Below are 19,748 nucleotides of genomic sequence, written 5' to 3' on the forward strand. Positions count from 1 at the left end.
ACCCTTTCCCCACCCCTGAAGAGAGGGGAAAAGGAATCTAGATGGCACAGGCGGAGGGAAAATGAATTCTCCCTTTTAAGGAACACGATGCTGCCCCTCGTTTTCCTGGTCCCTCGATCCCCAGAGTCACAGAGATCCATCCCTCAACCCTCCGGACTCGGGAGCCGAAGGGGCGGGACTTAGCCTGGGATTGGCTATTGTTGGCCGACCCCCTTCACGGCTGTCCATTCCTGCTCGCTGGCTGGCGCCTGCGCAGTGGGCCGGTGTGGGGGGCGGGAAGCTCCTAGGGGCAGTAGAGCCTATGTCGGCCCTAAGGCGCTCGGGCTATGGCCCCAGTGATGGTTCGTCTTATGGCCGCTACTACGGGCCTGGGGGTGGAGATGTGCCGCTGCACCCACCTCCGCCCTTATATCCTCCTCGTTCTGAACCTCCCCAGCCTCCCATTTCCTGGCGGGTGCGCGGGGGCGGCCCGGCGGAGACCACCTGGCCGGGAGAAGGCGGAGGAGGCGATGGCTACTATCCCTCTGGAGGCACCTGGACGGAGCCGGGTCGAGCTGGGGGAAGCCACCAGGTGAGCTCTGTGCCATTTGTCCTAGGGGGTCCTTTGGGGGTGAGGGCCGTGGAGATAGATACACCTCCAGAGTTCGTCATGGATCGGGTTTCATATTTGTTTACCTTTTGGGGAAGTATGTAGCGATAAGAGACTGGGATATGCTCGTGTTTTCTTTGCCCCTCCTTTTCCACTTCGACCATAATCAATGTGTATTACCATTAAAAAAGGGAAAAAGATCCTGCGCTGACTTGCTAAGCTAAATAGAGGATGCGGAATGTCTCGCCTGGGAGCGACGCGGGGCTGAAGTGACCCAGCTCTGCTGGTCAAGCTCGCAATTTATCCTGCGTGGCTGTCAGGCCGGCTCCCGCGCAGGGAGGTGGCTGCAGCCCCCGCCGCCTCCCAGCGGCCCCTCCCGCGCGGGGCAGGATCGCGGAGGATCCGGGCGGGGAGGAATCTGGGCATTTAGCCTTTGCCCGGAATGTTCTGCCCAGGGTTGAATCACGAATAATCAGTGTTGGAAAGCACTTGCGTGTGTGTGTGTGTGTGCGTGTGTGTGTGTGTGAGTGAGAGAGAGAGAGAGAGAGAGAGAGAGAGTGCGGAGGGGGGGGGCGGTATTTAATCTTCACGGCGGCTGCAACATAAATGTTATTGCACACAGCATCCCTATTTTACGATTAAAGAACTGTTGGCTCTCAGAGGTCAACTCGTTTGCTCAGTATAATCGGACCTATGCCATTTTATTTCTTGTGTTTCTGCCAGAAAACTACAGTACTTATGCTTTGTTAGTGCAGTATTCGTCCTAGAGAATTCTCATCATATGGTGTGGGACACATCTCTCCTTTCGTTCAGGAATTATAACATTCTCATTGTTGGAAGATGTGACAGTGAAATTCCCATACATTGCTGATGGGGATGTAAAATGGTTCATTGCTTTGGAAAATGGTCTGGCAGTTGCTCCAAACGTTAAGCGGAGAGCTAGCATATTACTCAGCAAGTCTGCTCTTAGAGACATATCCAAGAGAACTGAAAACATATGTCCACATAAAAACTTGTACACGTATATTCAAATTCAAGTAGCCAAAAAGTGGAAATAATTCAAATGCCTATCAACTGATGAATAGATAAAATATGGAATATTCATACAGTGGAATTACTTAGCCATAGAAAGGAAAGAAGTACTGATACGTAACATTCTGCAACATGGATGAACCTGGAAAACCTCCTGCTACATGAACGAAGCCAGTTGGAAAGACCACATATTTTATGATTTCATTTTTGTGAAATGTCCAGATAGGCAAATCTATAAAGATAGGAAGCTTAGTGGTTGCCACAGTCTGGGTGTCTGGAGACATTGGGGGTGGTAGATAAAGGGTATGGTTTCTTTTGGGGGGATGATGAAAATATTCTGGAATTAGATTGTGATGATGATTGCACAACTTTGACTATACTAAAAACCATTGAGGCCAGGCCGGTGTTGCTCAGTGGTTACAGCACTGGCCCGCTCCCAAAGGGTAGAGGGTTCGATTCCCCCTCAAGGACACATACCTCGGTTGCAGGTTCAATCCTCGGCCTGGTGCAGGTGCATGTGCATACGGGAGACTACCAGTCAATGTATCTCTCTCACATCTATATTTTCTCTCCCTCTCTCCCCCTCCCTCCCTTTTATTCTTTAAAAATCAATGGAAAAAAATCCTTGGGTGAATATTAACCAAAATAAATAAATAAATAAATACCATTGAATTGTGCACTTTATTTTTATTTTTATTTTTTTTAATATATTTTATTGATTTTTTACAGAGAGGAAGGGAGAGAGATAGAGAGTTAGAAACATCGATCAGCTGCCTCCTGCACATCTCCCACTGGGGACGTGCCCGCAACCCAGGCACACGCCCTTGACCAGAACCGAACCTGGGACCCTTCAGTCCGCAGGCCGACGCTCTATCCACTGAGCCAAACTGGTTTCGGCTGAATTGTGCACTTTAAAAGGGTGGGTTTTACCTGGTCTTGCTTGACAAAGCCACATATGACAAACTCTGTAAGGAAGTTCTCAACTACAAGCTTATAACACCAGCTGTGGTCTCCGAGGGGCTGAAGATTCACGGCTCCTTGGCCAGGGCAGCCCTTCAGGAGCTACTTAGTAAAGGACTTATTAAACTAGTCTCAAGCACAGAGCTCAAGTGATTTACACCAGAAACACCCCAGCTGCTGGAGAAGATGCATGAACAACAGATCTCACCAGCTGTACATTTTGAAAAATAAACATTTATTAAATTAAAAAAAAGAAGGGTGGGTTTTATACTGTGTTATATCTTAAAAATTGTGTGAGAAAAAAACATGTAGTAGTGAAAGGTTAATTGTGAAGAAGGGTCTGTATTTGCTCTGTCTAATCTGGAATAAGTAGCCTGTGAGACTTTAATCCCATGGTAGAGTGATGAAATGCTCAGCCTATAAATAGGCAAACTAGATGGAAGATCAATTGAAGGGAAAGAGGAGAGGAGAAGTCTTTTTTTCTCTTTAATATATTTTTATTGATTTCAGAGAGGAAGGGAGAGAGAGAGTGATAGAAAGAAAAATCAATAATGAGAGAGAATCATTGATTGGCTGCCTCCTGCACGCCCCACACTGGGGATCAAGCCCACAACCCGGGCATGTGCCCTGACTGGGAGTCGAACCATGACCTCCTGGTTCATAGGTCAGCCACTGAGCCACGCCGGCTAGGTGAGAGAAGTCTTTTTTTTTTTTTTTTTAAATATATTTTATTGATTTTTTACAGAGAGGAAGGGAGAGAGATAGAGAGTCAGAAACATCCATGAGAGAGAAACATCGATCAGCTGCCTCCTGCACATCTCCTACTGGGGATGTGCCCACAACCCAGGTACATGCCCTTGACCGGAATCGAACCTGGGACCTTCCAGTCCGCAGGCTGACGCTCTATCCACTGAGCCAAACCGGTTTCGGCTAGAGAAGTCTTAAACTGAAGTCTACGTGGGCTTGTTGTATTACCAAAACAAAATAAGTATTTGTTAATTGAAAAAAAATTTTAGAAAGTGTGTTTTCAGAGTAAGGTTACAGAAGTTAAGATTTTAATACTGCAGAGGCAGTTGTAAGCCATGGTTGGAGCATAGGCGTGCACATAGGGTGGGTGAAGGTGCTGGAGTAGTTGGATGTAAAGCTGGAATGTGTAATGGTCATTTGTAAACCATTTCAAGAGTTTATCTTTCTGGTTGATGTTCCTGAAACTTGAAAAGTATAGGATTGTAATTTATGCAGCAATAGAAAATTAATGCAAAAGATATGCATGCTGTCATGGATGTTGCAAATGTTTCTTTCCAAATTCCTTATTTGTCTTTTAACTTTATTTTGGTTTGGACATATAAGTTTTACATTTACCTATAATCAAATATGTTAAACAAACAAACAAAAGGTATCAGGGGCCTTTTAAAACCTTATTACTCGCCTGGCCAGTGTGGCTCGATGGTGATTGAGCGTTGACCACACTTCAACTCCTGGTCAGGGCACATGCCCAGATTGTGGACTTCATCCCTAGTGGGGGCAGGCGTTCAGGAAGCAGCTGATCAATGATTCTTTCTCATCATTGATGTTTCTGTCTTTCTCTCCTTCTCCCTTCGTCTCTGAAATTAAAATATTAAAAAAACCTTATTACTAAAAAAATTTAAAAAATGTGGTCCTTGGACCAGAGGCTTCAGTATTGCTTGGAGGTTGCTGGAATTGCAGAATCTCCTGCTTTAGATTTACTGCTGCAGTTTAGTAAGATACGCAGGTGATTTGTATGCACACTCATGTTTGAGAAGCATTACTCCGTGGAATTGAATATAGTGAGATGATGTTGCACTAAACTACTACAAAGACCTGACTCTATCTTTACATATTTAAATATAGCTATACTTAGAGCTCTGTAGTTTGCTCCCTGAGCTAGTAGCGTCTGCATTACCTAGGAGCTTGTTGGAAATGCTGTATCTCAGGCCCTGCCCCAGATGCACTGAATCAGAATGTGCATTTTACCAAGATCCCTAGATGACTTACATGTTCTCCCAGAACAAGTCATCCAGAGAGAGTTCGTGAAAGCTGGAAGGCACAGATGAGATTACAACCTAATCTCAGAAGTGATATGCCATCATATTGGTCATAGAGATCAACCCTGGCACAATGTGGGAAGCAAGTTCGCAAGGGTATGAATACCAGGAGACAGGGATCAGGGGGGAGCTGTTTTGGAGGAGGATTATAATGGCAAGGAATGGAGAGACAGCAAGCTCAGTTAGGCTCCCAAAGTAGTCCAGGAGAGAGGAACTTAAATGAATTTGAAACAATGTCTGAATGTGGTCAGGTGTTTGTTTTTTTTCCAACATTGTATTGTAAAAATTTTCAAACACACAGAAAAGTTGAAAGAATTACACAGGGAATACCTATATATCCACCACCTAGATTCTATAAATAGCATTTATTATATTTGCTTTATCACATCTATCTTATTTTTTGGATTCATTTCAAAACAAGTTGCATGGATTTGAAAGACATTTTCCAAGGTATTTATCAACTGGTAGTGAGAGATGCAGGAGAAAGAGAAGGTGATTCTGAGGTTTTAGTATTTCATATGAATAAAGGTTTCATAGGAATAAAAACGAAGAGGAAAAGGTTTTTATGGAAAGATATGGCTTTTGTACCAAAACCATAGTTTTGTACCAAAAGAACTAGTGATTGGTTAATAGAGGAGATTAAAAAATATGAAATGTAAAGACTTGGTAAGGGTTTATATACTGCCTTTCTTTCATTTCTGCTGGAAACCAATTAGTCACAGTAGTCAGTCATGTGCCAAGCTCTGGATGCAATGTATGCAGTTGATTAAAGAGAAGTTTGTGATTTTCTGTTCTTATTTTTTTTATGTCGAATTTTAGAGTCTTTGTGGCATCCAGTATTATTGTCTGTGGTAACAAAACAATAGATGTGGAGCTTAGGAGGGAGAATGGGGGCTGGAGATAGTGATTTGAGAGAGTCATCAAATATAAGCATAACTGAATTACCAAACTGAATAGTGTTGCCAGGGGAGATCTTTGAGAATCTAGAATAGGTGACAGCAAAAGAGGATCAAAAAGAATACAATGAGCACGAACCCTCCAAAAGGTAGTAGGAAAATCAGGAAAGTCATACAGTGCAAGGACACAATTATTTTGCAGACAAGTGATGTGAGAATTGAAAAGAAACTGGTGGATTTGGCAGTAAAAAGATGTTGTTGATTTTCATGGTGGGAGTTTAATATAGTATTAAAGTAATCAATGGGAGGTTTGGATAAGGAGATAGTGTAGACTAGTATACTTCCAGAGTTTGTTATTAAGTGAGAAAGAAAGTAGTCGCTTGACTGGGAAGCAGGATAGAGGGAAGAATTTTTAGGATTAGGTGGCTCAAGTGTGTTTGGAAGCAGAGGAGAGTAACCTAGTAGATTGGGGGAAAAGATGCAACCAAAAGGATGGAATATGGTTGGGGGTGAGGAAAAGTTGAGAAACTTCTTCCCGAGCCAGAGGAGATGATAGAGTAAGTTTGGAGTTGGAGAGAGGGACATTGAGGGATTTGCAGCCCTTGGCATCCTTTCTTAGTGAAGATGGAGGGAGAGACACTTAGCATATTAGCCTTTTATATATATGACAGATAGGTATTTAGTGGATTTAGTAGGAAGATGAAGGAATTTCTGTCTGATTGCTGCTACTGCTTTTATATATATATATTTTCTCTCTCTCTCTCTCTCTCTCTCTCCCCCCCTCTCCCTCTCTCCCTCTCTCCTTCTCTCTCTCTCTCCCTTCCTCTCTGAAGTCAATATACCACTAAGGATATCCATTAAGGAAACTGAGTTAATTGGATTAAGTATTTTGTAAGTCGGTAAGAGACCAAGATGGCGGCGTAGGTAAACACCGGAGACCGCTCCCGCAAACAACCATTTCAAAAATACAACTAAAAGACTGAACGGACATCACCCAGAACCACAGGAAGGCTGGCTGAAGAGAGACTCTACAACTAGAAGGAAAGAGAACAGCAAATCGAGGCTCAGAGGCGGCGCAGTGTGGAAAATACAAAGGTACCGAGGTGTGCGCGCAAAGCGGACAGAAAAGGACGGGAGTGAGTCTCAGACTCTGGGCTCCAGATCCGGGCGAGTCTCTAGGGACCCAGACTCAAACGGGAGAAGCGGGATTATCCGACATCAGTTGGAACCTGAGGGCAGCTTTCTCTCCGAAGTTTGCAGCGGCTGCCGGGGTTCTGAGAAGCAGAGCCTCTGGGAACAGGACTGAGCGTGGCCATAACTGCTCCCTCCGCCCGCCCTGTTGATCCCACCCCGCCCAAAGCCTGCGCACAGCCATTTGCCAATCGCCTCAGGCAAAGGCTGGATTAGCGCCTCCCCAGAAGGCAGACGTTTTCCATACAGCTGATTCCTTTAGCCAGTCGGCCTGGGGGTCAAATCCCTCTAGTGTTAACTACAACAATTAAGGCTTGGCTAGAACAAGACTGCGCACAGAGACCACAAGGGGGTGCACCAAGAAAGCATAAAAGATGCGGAGACAAAAAAACATGACAGAAATGGAGGATATGGAGCTAAGAATCGCAATTTTGAGGGCTTGCCATAAATTTGTGCAGAGCCTCACGAAAACTAATGAGACCCTCGATGCTACGATAAAGAAATTAGAAAGTAAGCATACACGGACTGAAATAAAGAATATTATACCCAATAGCAGACCAGAGGAGTACAATAATCAAACCAAAGATTCGACAAAAAACACCCAATTGGAAAAGCAAAATGAAAAAAGAATCCGAAAGTGTGAAGATAGTGTAAGGAGCCTCTGGGACAGCTTTAAGCGGTCTAATATCAGAGTCATTGGAGTGCCAGAAGATGAGAGACAGCAAGATATTGAAAACCTATTTCAAGAAATAATGGCAGAAAACTTCCCCCACCTGGTGAAAGAAATGGACTTACAGGTCCAAGAAGTGCAGAGAACCCCAAACAAAAGGAATCCAAAGAGGACCACACCAAGACACATCATCATTAAAATGCCAAGAGCAAAAGACAAAGAGAAAATCTTAAAAGCAGCAAGAGAAAGAGGCTCAATTACCTACAAGGGAATACCCATACGACTGTCAGCTGATTTCTCAACAGAAACTTTGCAGGCCAGAAGGGAATGGCAAGAAATATTCAAAGTGCTGAATACCAAGAACCTACAACCAAGATTACTTTATCCAGCAAAGCTATCATTCAGAATTGAAGGTCAGATAAAGAGCTTCACAGATAAGGAAAAGCTAAAGGAGTTCATCACCGCCAAACCAGTATTATATGAAATGCTGAAAGGTATCCTTTAAGAAGAGGAAGAAGAAGAAAAAGGTAAAGATACAAATTATGAACAACAAACATGCATCTATCAACAAATGAATCTAAGAATCAAGTGAATAAATAACCTGATGTACAGAATGAACTGGTGATTATAATAGAATCAGGGACATAGAAAGGGAATAGACTGACTATTCTTGGGGGAAAAAGGGGTGTGGGAGATGCGGGAAGTGACTGGACAAAAATCATGCACCTATGGATGAACACAGTGGGTGGGGAGTGAGGGTGGAGGGTGGGGTGGGAGCTGGAAGGAGGGGAGTTATGGGGGGAAAAAAGAGGAACAAATGTAATAATCTGAACAATAAAGATTTAATTAAAAAAAAAAAGTATTTTGTAAGTCTTTTTAAAATATAAATTTTTTGAATTCCTACTGATATTTCCAATTCAAATTAACTATTAAAAATGTAAAATTTTATTATTCTTATATCTCTTATCTCCTACTGTAAAAATACTGATTTTCAACCACACAGCGTAGTCATTCATTTGCAATTATAGTTCCCACACAACAGTATCAAAAATACTAACAATGTTGTTAATTATTCAGATGATGACTGAAGAAACTTCAAGTTTTTTTGTTTTGTTTTTGGTACTCTATAAAGTTTGCATATCCCAATAGGTATGTTGGTCAAATTACTATGCTTTATGTCCACTTGAAATAGTTTCTCTTTGTGAGGTGGTTCTTTCAATTCAATACTGAGTAGTTTTTGCTTTCTTTTAGGGATTTAAAAACATTTCATTATTTTTTATAGTTATGTAAAATATTTACAGTTGTTATAAAGTTAAATGTTGAAAACAGTGTATATTTAAGGAAAGTCTACTTTCAATCCCTGCCCCACAGTTTTGTTTTTTAACTTTTTATTATAGAAACTTTTAAACAGATATAAAAGAAAGAGACTATTATAATAAAAATCCCAGATATCCATCACTCATCGGCAGTAATTATCAGTTATTGTTAATCTTATTTATTTATACACCCAATCTCTTACCATTGTTAGTTATGGTAGTTTAAAAATATTACAATATTTGTTTAGGGTAGTCCTGAGGACAGGTTTGTATTCTATTGGAAGTAATCTGCTCTACAAGGAGAAATAGATGATTTGTGAAAGAATAGGATAATTGCAGGAGTAAAGTATTAGGAAGAAGTTATGTGGTCCAGAACAGTGTGGAAGAATTGGCCTTTAGTAGGGCCAAGGACACTTCATTCATGCTTTCTGGGAAGACAGTGACAGATAGGTATTTAGTGGATTTAATAGGAAGATGAAGGAATTTCTGTCTGATTGCTGCTACTGCTTTTTCTTTATTTGATTTTAAGTGAAATGTGAGATAAAGTTGTCACTTGAAAAATGAAGGGTGGAATAAGAGTAGAAATGGTTCAGGAAAGTGTGATAAACATATTAAGGAAGTGCAATATAGTTGCTAGGCAGTGCTGAGTGTCTACCTGAAATTTGTGGTCATGAATTTATAGTGAAATCAGAAAGCTTGTGTTTTTCTCCCCCAGATATTTAGATGAAGTACAGATGTGAAATCAGTGGATAACTTGGTTTTAAACTGGATTAGGTGTTTGTAGGGTGAGTATATCTGAGGGAAAGAGTGGCAGGGAATTAAGTAAGGAAGGAAATGAGGACATGGGTGGCATGAGGGATGCAAGGGTGGAGAGGTAGTAAAAATGTGGGGTACCTCAGAGAATCAGTAGGAAAGAAAAAAAAACAAAATAGTTCTGGGGAATAAGGTAGTAGTTGAACACCACTGGAGTGAGTTAGCTTCAACTCTTGTTTTTTCATCTCTTTGCTCAAGATTCAAATTCTTGGTGGAGAGAAATCAATTAATTAGTCAAATGCTCACCCTTTAACCAGGAGAAGGAAGGAAATATATTAATCAGGGGAATTTGTCTGAGAAATTTGGTAGTTAGGATCTGAAGTTTGCCCGAAACATTTTTTTAAATCTTGCTGTTTTTCTATATTATGTAAAAGGAGATGTTCCTTGCCCAGTTTGTACTAGGTGTACCAGTTAATAATATGGATTTTTTTCAATAGATGGAGTTACACATATATTGATATATATGCGATTTGATATGTATGCTATTTTGTTGTATTGACAGCAAGCTTTAAAACTTCATATGTCGCCCTGACTGGTTTGGCTCAGTGGATAGAGCGTCGGCCTTCGGACTCAAGGGTCCCAGGTTCGATTCTGGTCAAGGGCATGTACCTTGGTTGCGGGCACATCCCCAGTACGGGGTGTGCAGGAGGCAGCTGATCAATGTTTCTCTCTCATCGATGTTTCTAACTCTCTATCCCTCTCCCCTCCTCTCTGTAAAAAATCAGTAAAATATATTTAAAACAAAAAAAACAAAAAAACGTCATATGTCAAATTTGCTGAAGGTGTTAACATCATAGATATTTTTACGCTTAAAAATTTTGAATTTCATGCCAGAAAGAAGAGCATTTGCGAGAACTTTTAATTCATTACTTTATTTTGAAGAAAAGTGCTGCTGAAAGTTACCGTACACTTCGGGAAGCTTATGGTGAACACGCTCCATCTCAAGATACTTGGGAACGCTGGGTTAAACGCTTTTTAAAGGTGATGATTTCGATGTGAAAGACAAAGAAAGTCCAGGTCAATTTAAAATGTTTGAAGACCAACAATTACAAGCATTATTGGATGAAGATTCGTGTCAAACTCAAAAACAACTTTCAGAAAGATTAAATGTTGCTCAGCAAACAATTTCCGATCTTTTACAAGCAATGGGAAAGATTTTAAAGGAAGGAAAATGGGTGCCACATAAACTGAACGAAAGACAAATGGAAAACTAAAAAGTCATCAGTAAAATGTTGCTTCAATGGCATGAAAGAAAGTCTTTTTTGCATCGAATTGTGACTGGCGATGAAAAGTGGATTTATTTTGAGAATCCCAAATGCACAAAATCATGGGTTGATCCAGGTCAACCGTCAACATCGACTGCAAGGCCAAATCGCTTCGGAAAGAAGACAATGCTTTGCGTTTGGTGGGATCAGGAGGGTGTGGTGTATTATGGCTTCTAAAACCAGGTGAAACCATTAATACTGATCGCTACTGGCAACAAATAATCAATTTGAACCACGTTCTGATCGTGAAACGACCAGAATGTGCCAGAAGACACAGCAAAGTGATTTTGCTTCATGATAATGCACCATCACACACTTCAAAACCAGTTAAAGACACGTTAAAAGGCCTTGACTGGGAAGTATTAACCTACCTGCTGTATTCACCAGACCTTGCTCCTTCAGATTACCACTTGTTCCGATCAATGGCACACGCACTTTCTGAGCAGCACTTTAAAACATACGAAGAAGATGAAAATTGGGTCTCTGAATGGTTTGCCTCAAAACAAGAAAAGTTCTATTGGGACAGTATCCACAAATTACCTGAAAGATGGGGGACATGTGTAGCTAGCAATGGACATTACTTTGAATAAAGCACTTTTGATGTTTCTCTTGAAATGATCGTGTTTTCTTTGATTACACAATCCGTCATTATTAACTGGTACACCTAGTATACTGTCATATAGAATAATTACAAACTTTAGGAACAGTTTTATGAAACCGGTAAGTATTGTAATTAAGCTCAGATGGTGAAAATTAAACTCTCAGTGATCACACTGCCAGTTCACTTCTTTGTGAAACTATTCAAAGATTCTGTTTAAGCTTAAAACTATACTTAAACTACAAAGTTCAAAGCACAATAATAACTTATAGGGTAACAAATGTATATATTAAACGAGACTTTGAAAAGTTTTGAGTTGATCTTGTCTCATCAGAGTTTTATTGACTTATTGCAAATAATTACATTAACTTTTTGAGTTGGACTTAAAAGCTGTAGAGTTTAATGTCATAGCTAGATTTTCTCCTTGGAGAAAATTACCAAATTGTTCTATATTTAATTCCTGTTATGAAGTTAGTTATAGGTTACCAGCACAAAGCTGAGCCATAGCAGAGTGTAGAGCAGTGATGGTGAACCTATGACACGCGTGTCAGAGGTGACACGCGAACTCATTTTTTTGGTTGATTTTTCTTTGTTAAATGGCATTTAAATATAAAATAAATATCGAAAATATAAATCTTTGTTTTACTATGGTTGCAAATATCACAAAATTTCTATATGTGACATGGCACCAGAGTTAAGTTAGGGTTTTTCAAAATGCTGACACGCCGAGCTCAAAAGGTTCGCCATCACTGGTGTAGCGGAATGTGAAAAAACTAGAGTAGCCAGGCAAAGAAGTTGAGTATTAAAGTTTTATGTATTTGAAGTACTAAAAGTTTAATAAAGTAAATTTGAGGTAAAGTTTAGTAGTAATACTTTCAAGTTCCAAAGTTATTGAAATAAGTAAATACTACTCAACAATGGCAAAGAACTATAATTTGCTGCATTAATTAAATTTTAGTATTGATGGAGTTAGTGATTGGAAAGGGATAAAGGAATCTATGTCTCTGGTTTTGCTAATCATCTTGACATAGTAAAATTCCTTTATATATCATTTGGTCTGGTAGTATTGGCATAATGCGTAAGAACAGGCTTTTACTAGACAGTATTGTTTTGTTCTAGGGTAGGGGTGGGAAACATCCAGCCCATGGGCCATATTGTTTGGTCTGGCCCTGCCAAGGCATTAGGGGTGAGTTAATTAAATGTTTGACCAAATATAGCGGGCTAATTTTTAAGTTGATAATTTTGTACAGCCCATGAGTGATGTTATAAATATCCTAATGGCTCTTGGCAGAAAAAAGGTTCCCCACCCCTGTCCCAGGTCATGTGATTTATCATATATATCTGCATCAATTTAATAATAATTGATTTTATAGAAGGGTTCTAGTGCTTTTTCTTCTTTTTTGAAACTTATATCTGTCTCTCTCAACTTCTCAGAATAATGTAAGAATGTTAGTAAAAGTGCATTTATTTTCCACTTTCTTTTGTTTTTTGTTTTAGGAGCAGCCACCATATCCTAGCTACAATTCCAACTACTGGAACTCTGCCCGACCTAGGGCTCCTTATCCAACAAGTACATATCCTGTAAGACCGGAAATGCAAGGCCAGGTATGGTCTAAAATTGACAGAGTTTCTGAATATTTTCTTAATGAACTGATTTATTTTCAGGAACTATGGAGATTTCATAGTAATGATGTGTGGGGTTTTGTTATTTAATATATTCTATCTTAATCATCTTAATATTTTTAGCTTAAAGATAAATATCTAGACAAATATTACCTATAACAAAGATAGCTTAAGGCATAATAGTTTATTTCTCAGGATCTGGAAACAAAAATAAAATGTACTTATTTTTTAAAATTTGACCTTTTTAAGAAATATAATTAGCATATATAACATTATATTAGTTTGAGGTATATAACATAATGATTCAATATTTGTATATATTGCAAAATGATAGGTCTAGTTAACATTCATTACCATACATAATTACAAATTTTATTTTTTTGTGATGAAACATTTTAAGGCTTATTTTTTTAGCAACTTTGAAATATATGGTACAGTATTAACTATGGTCACCATGCTGTACATTACATCTTCATAATTTATTTTTTTTATAGCTGGAAGTTCGTACCTTTTGACTGCCTTCATTTATTCCTGCTGCCCCTTTCTCTCATCCTCGAAACCACCAGTCTGTTCTCTGTATCTTTGAGTTGGGCTCTTTGTGTTTTGTTTAGATTCCACTTATAAGTGAGATAATATGATATTTGTCTTTGTCTGTCTGGCTTATTTCACTTAGCATGATGCCCTCAAGGTCCATCCATGTACTTCCAATTGTCAAGATTTTCTTCTATTTTTATGGATGAATAATATTCCATTGTATACATATACCACATTTTCTTTATCTGTTGATCCACTTATGAACATTTTGGTTGTTTCCATGTCTTGGCTATTAAAAATAACTAGAGGCCTGGTGCACGGGATTTGTGCACTGGTGGGGGGTGTGGCCTGTGGGGATCCACCCACTGTGGGAGCAGCCACTCATCCTGGTCAGCGGAGTGGCACTCCCACTGTGGGAGCTCATTGACCACCAGGGGGCAGCTCCTGCGCTGAGCATCTGCCCCCTGCTGGTCAGTGGCTGTCATAGCAACTGGTCGAGCAGTTGTTGATGGTTCGGGCACTGGGCTTTTATTATATAGGATACTTTACTGAACATGGGGGTACAGATACCTTTTGAATTAATATTTTGTATTCTTTGGATATATTTCTAGATATGGCATTGCTGGGTCACGTGGTAGTTCTATTTTTAATTTTTTGAGGAACTTCTATACTGGTTTCCATAGAGGCTGCACCAATTTATAATCCCACCAGCAGTGCAAAAAGGTTCCCTTTTCTCTACATCTATACTAACACTTGTTTCTTGCCTCTTTTGATAATAGGCATTCTAACAGGTGTGGGGTGCTATCTCATTGTGGTTTTGAATTACATTTCCCTGATGATTAGTGATATTAAGACTCTTTCATGTGTCTGCTGGCCATCTATACGTCTTCTTTGAAAAAAATATCTGTTCAGATCTTCTGCCATCTTAAACTGATTATTTTTGCTATTGACTTGTATGAGGTCTTTATATATTTTGTATATTAACTCTTTATCAGAAATAGAATTTGCAAACATTTTCTCCCATTCAGTAGGAGAAATGTGCTTTCATTTTGTCATGGTTTTTTCTTTGCTGTGCAGAAGCTTTTTGATATTTGTCCCACTTATTTATTCTTGCTTCTGTTGCTTTGCCTTTGGAGTAAGAACATTTGACTTCTGCCCAGACATAGCTTAGTGGTTGAGCATTGACCTATGCACCAGGAGGTCATGGTTTGATTCCCAGTCAGGGCACATGCCTGGGTTGCAGGCTCAATCGTGCAGGAGGCAGCCAATCAATGATTCTCTCTCATCATTGATGTTTCTATCTCTCCCTCTCCCTTCCTCTCTGAAATCAATAAAAAAAAATTTAAAAAGAAGAAAATTTGACTTCTTTTATTTTAAATATTTCAAGCATATTGAAAGCAAACAGAAAAAAAATGTACATTTTAAATCCAGCTCCTTTGTCAGTTTTTAAGTTTGCCACATTTGTTTCAGATTTCTTAAAAAAAGTAAAACAGCCCTAACCGGTTTGGCTCAATGGATAGAGTGTTGGCCTGCAGACTGAAAGGTCCCAGGTTCGATTCCGGTCAAGGGCATGTACATTGGTTGTGGGCACATCCCCGGTAGGAGGTGTGTGGGAGGCAGCTGATCGATGTTTCTCTCTCATCGATGTTTCTAACTCTCTATCCTTCTTCCTTCCTCTCTGTAAAAAATCAATAAAATATATTTTAAAAAAAAGTAAAATAAATACAGTGGAGCCCCATATAACATTTCTTTCCATTTTTGAAGTTATATTTATTATACATGTGTTTATGCTTTTACTGCTTCTGTATGTATTTATATAGTATTATTTAATGTTTTAAAACTTGATCTGAGTGGTTTTACCCTAGCATTCTCTCCTTGCTCTTTTTACTCAACATGGTTTTTTACTTTTCTGTATGAGATAAGGATTTCTCTGGGGTAATCTGAAAATTTAATTCTGCAGAGAACCTTAATTTACATGAACTCTGATCTGGATCTAACATTCAAATTATTTGAAAGCTGTTTACATGCAGTCATTTTGATGCAAATACATTGTTATTAAATACTAGAGGCCTGGTGCACAACATTCGTGCACTGGGTGGGGAGGGGGCAGGTTCCTCAACCCACTCTGTACCCTCTCGCAGTCCAGGACCCTTCCAGGGATGTCTGCCTGCTGCAGAGGTGGGAGAGGCTCCCGCCACTGCTGCTGCACTTGCTAGCCGTGAGCCTGGCTTCCGGCTGAGCAGCGCTCCTCTTGTGGGAGTGCACTGACCACCAGGGGGCAACTCCTGCGTTGAGCATCTGCCCCCCTGGTGGTCAGTGCGCGTCATAGCGACCAGTCATTCCACTGTTCAGCGATTTGCATATAGCCTTTTATTATATAGGATATATAGGATAGCCAAATTACTTTTTTCAGAGATGATTCTACCAATGAGGAAATGTTTAAAAAGTTAGTCACCCATAATCTGGCCACCCTAATAAAGCAATAATTGTCACATTTCTGTATTTCCTTCTATTTTTTTTTTCTATCTAGATACCATATTTTACATGCAAATAATATTTTAAAAATATGATTGTAGTACAGTGGGGCCTTGACTTAGGAGTTTAATTCGTTCTGTGACGGAGCTCGTAACTCAAATTACTCGTATGTCAAATCACTGTGACATTCGCTGCGCCAACTAGCGGTGGGATATCTGAAGCTGGCTCGTATGTAACCCGAATTTTAGCTTGCAACTCAAAGCAAAAAATCGGCCGAGAGACAGCTCGTATCTCGAAAAAACTCGTTAGTCAGGACACTCGTAAGTCAAGGCCCCACTGTATATTCAGTTTTACAGTGGCTGCACTTAAGTAGCTTTCAAAGAATTTGAATTTTAGATCCAGGTAAGAATTCATGTAAAATAATGTTCTCTGCAGAATTAAAATTTTGATCACTGTAAACTATCCTATACTAATAAAAGACAAACATGCAAATTGACCATACTTTCGCTACACTGTAAGCCACGCCCACCAGCCAATCAGAGCAACTATATGCAAATCAACCCAACCAAGATGGCGGCCCGCAGCCATGGAGCTGGAGCGAGCAGGACACTTGCTTGCTCCAGTGATGGAGGAAGCCAAGGTTCTCCGCCTGCCACGGCCCGGCTCTGAGCTCCACTGAAGCAACAAAGTTTCAATTATAGAAGGTAAACAACCCCCAGATACCTGCTTTCAGCCAGTGGTGGCCACGGAGCTGGAGCGAGCAGGGGTGGGTTGCCCCGGCGATGGAGGAAGCCAAGCTTTCCTCAGGCCTCCGCTAAAGACAACAAAGTTTCAATTATAGAAGGTAAATAAATCCCAGAATAAAAAAAAAAAGAAAGAAAAAAAGGAGAGGCTGGGAGCATATGTCCTCAGGGTGCTTGGCCAGCCTAAAAACAGCCCTCAGCCCCTCACCCAGACTGGCCAGGCACCCCAGTGGGGACCCTGTCACCCTAAAGGGGGTGTGGCCAGCCTGTAAACAGCCATCAGCCTCTGACCCAGGCTGGCCAAACCTTCATGGGGTGAGGGTCCCCACTGGGGTGGACATCTTCCGAGGGATCCCACGCTGCAAGTGGGCATAGGCCAGGCTGAGGGACCCCCAAGTGCACAAATTTTTGTGCACCGGGCCTCTAGTACTAATATAATTCTAATGGATTTCAAATAGTTGGATACTATATTCAATTCTGTTCTAATTTATTGGTGATATGTAGGCTGAAATAATAGCAGTAAGTTTTTCTATGGGGCTGAATAATTCACCTAAAAAAACACATTATGTTCCTTTTTTCCCCTCATTAATTTGTTGATGTAATCAATTCTTTAAGATTGATTTTGAGCCAGAATAATTAAAGTTAGAGCAAGGTTTGCATATTTATTTAGGGGAAATATAAAAGCAATCTATTTTTAAAAATAATAATCAAGTATATGTGAAATTTAGGATAAGGTTGATCCGAGATAGTGGAATGCAAATTAAAGATAACAATCATGTTACTACTTATCTATCACAAACTTCCATTTTTCTAATGTGTCATCATTCCTGTGACTGAAATTGAGAAGCAGGCATTGTTATTGCTTAGTGCTACATGCTTGTGGTTTGGCCACCTACCCTTTCAGGTGAACAGTTCAGTTGTTCTGAGTACATTCACAGGTTGTGCAACTATAATCACTGTCAAATTCCAGAACATTTTCATCACCTCAAATAGAAACTATATACCTGTCACCCCATTTCTCCCACCTCCTAGCTCCTGGCAACCTCGAATCTACTTTTTAATCTCTCTGAGTTTGTCTATTCTGGACATTTCATGTAAACAGAATCATGTGACTGGTATCTTGTGACTTGCTTCTTTCACTTAGTATAATGTTCTTTCATGTTGAGTCATGTCATTTCTTTTCTATGGCCAAATAGTAATATCCATTCTGTGGTTATACCATATTTATTTTACCTATTTATTGGTTAATAGAAATTTGAGTTTTTTTCTACTTTTTGTCTGTTTTGAGTCATGCTGCTATAAACATTTGTGTACCAGTTTTTATATGGACATATGTTTTCTGTTCTCTTGCTTGGGTAGGTATCTAGGAGTGGAAATGCTGGGTCATATGTTAACTCTGTATAACAGTTTGAGGAACTGACAAACTGTTTTCCAAAGCAACTGCATCAACTCACATCCCCCACAGCAATGAATGAGGGTTTCAGTTTTTCCATATTCTTGCCAACACTTGCTATTTTCCTTTTTTTTAAAAATATATTTTATTGATTTTTTACAGAGAGGAAGGGAGAGAGATAGAGAGCCAGAAACATCGATGAGAGAGAACATTGATCAGCTGCCTCCTGTACATCTCCCACTGGGGATGTGCCCGCAACCCAGGTACATGCCCTTGACCGGAATCGAACCCGGGACCTTTCAGTCGCAGGCCGACGCTCTATCCACTGAGCCAAACCGGTTTCGGCTCCTTTTTTTTTTTTTTTAAACTAATATATCTAGTGGGCATGAAGTGGTATCTCATTGTGGTTTTAATTTGCAGATCCCTGATGACTAATGATGTTGAAGGTATTTTCATGTGCTTATTATTAGCCATTCATGTATCTTATTTGGAGAACTCTTCAGATCCTTTGTCCATTTTTATAATGGATTTTTGAAAATTGTTGACTTGTAAGAGTTCTTTATGTATTCTAGATAAAAGTCTCTTATGAAATATACGACTTACAAATATTTTCTCCCATTCTGTGGATGTCATTCACTCTTTTTAAAAAAATGTATTTTTTATTGATTTCAGTGAGAGAGGAGGGAAAGGGGGGGAGGAAGGGAGGGAGACGGGGAGAGAGAGAGAGAGAGAGAGAGAGAGAGAGAGAGAGAGAGAGAGAAAGAGAGAGAGAGAGAGAGAACGATGAGGGAAACATGGATGGGCTTCCTCTTGCACACCCCCACTGGGGATTGCAACACAGGCATGTGCCCTGTCCCGGAATTGAACCAGTGACCTCTTGGTGCATGGGATGATGCTCAACCAACTGGGCCAGGGCTTTTCACTCTCTTGATAGTGTCCTTTGGAGCACAAATGTTTTTAATTTTGATGTTTTTTATTTTGAAGTCTAATTTATCTTTTCTTTTCTTTGTTGCTTTTGCTTTTGGTGCTCTATCTAAGAAACCATCACTGAAGCCAAGGTCACAGAAATTTGCTCCTATGTTTTCTTTAAAGAGCTTTTTAAAAAAATAGTTTTAGCTTTTATATTTAGGGGGCTGTGATCCATTTTTAGTTAATTTCTGTATATGGTGTGAAGTAGGGTTCAACTTCATTCCTTTCCACATGCCTATCCAAATATTTTAGTACCATCTGTTGAAAAGACTAGTCTTTCCTCATTGAAATATCTTGGTACCTTTGTTGAAAATCAACTGACCATATATATGAGTTTATGGCAATATCAGATTGTTTTGAATACTATAGTTCTGTAGTAAAATTTGAAATCAGTAAATATGAGTCCTCCAACTTTCTTTTTCAAGATTGTCTTGGCTGTTCTGGGTCCCTTGCAATTTCATATGAATTTTAGGATCACCTTTCAATTTCAGCACAAAAGGTACCTAGGATTTTCGTTGGGATTGCATATAGATCAAATTGAGGAGTAGCATGCAGTACTTTTACAGTTAATGTGAGAGAAAGACATCACTCTTTTAAGTATGAGTCACAATTTTT

General features: G+C 39.9%; 1 protein-coding gene across 2 annotated transcripts in view; it reads left to right on the forward strand.

The window, feature by feature from the left end:
- Window positions 1–268: 268 nt before the first annotated feature.
- BAG4 (BAG cochaperone 4) overlaps window positions 269–19,748 on the forward strand; it is a 36,361-nt gene continuing 16,881 nt past the window's right edge. For both annotated transcript variants that reach the window (XM_070408403.1, XM_070408404.1), the window contains exons 1-2: window positions 269–571; window positions 12,894–13,001. In XM_070408403.1, the coding sequence (XP_070264504.1) occupies window positions 302–571; window positions 12,894–13,001 (378 nt within the window). In that variant the 5' untranslated portion in view covers window positions 269–301. The remainder of the gene's footprint in view (window positions 572–12,893; window positions 13,002–19,748) is intronic.

This window comes from Myotis yumanensis, unplaced genomic scaffold, assembly GCF_028538775.1.
Source record: "Myotis yumanensis isolate MYYU_CA2020_CCGP unplaced genomic scaffold, mMyoYum1.0.hap1 SCAF_3, whole genome shotgun sequence".
NCBI classification, from domain to species: Eukaryota; Metazoa; Chordata; class Mammalia; order Chiroptera; family Vespertilionidae; genus Myotis; species Myotis yumanensis.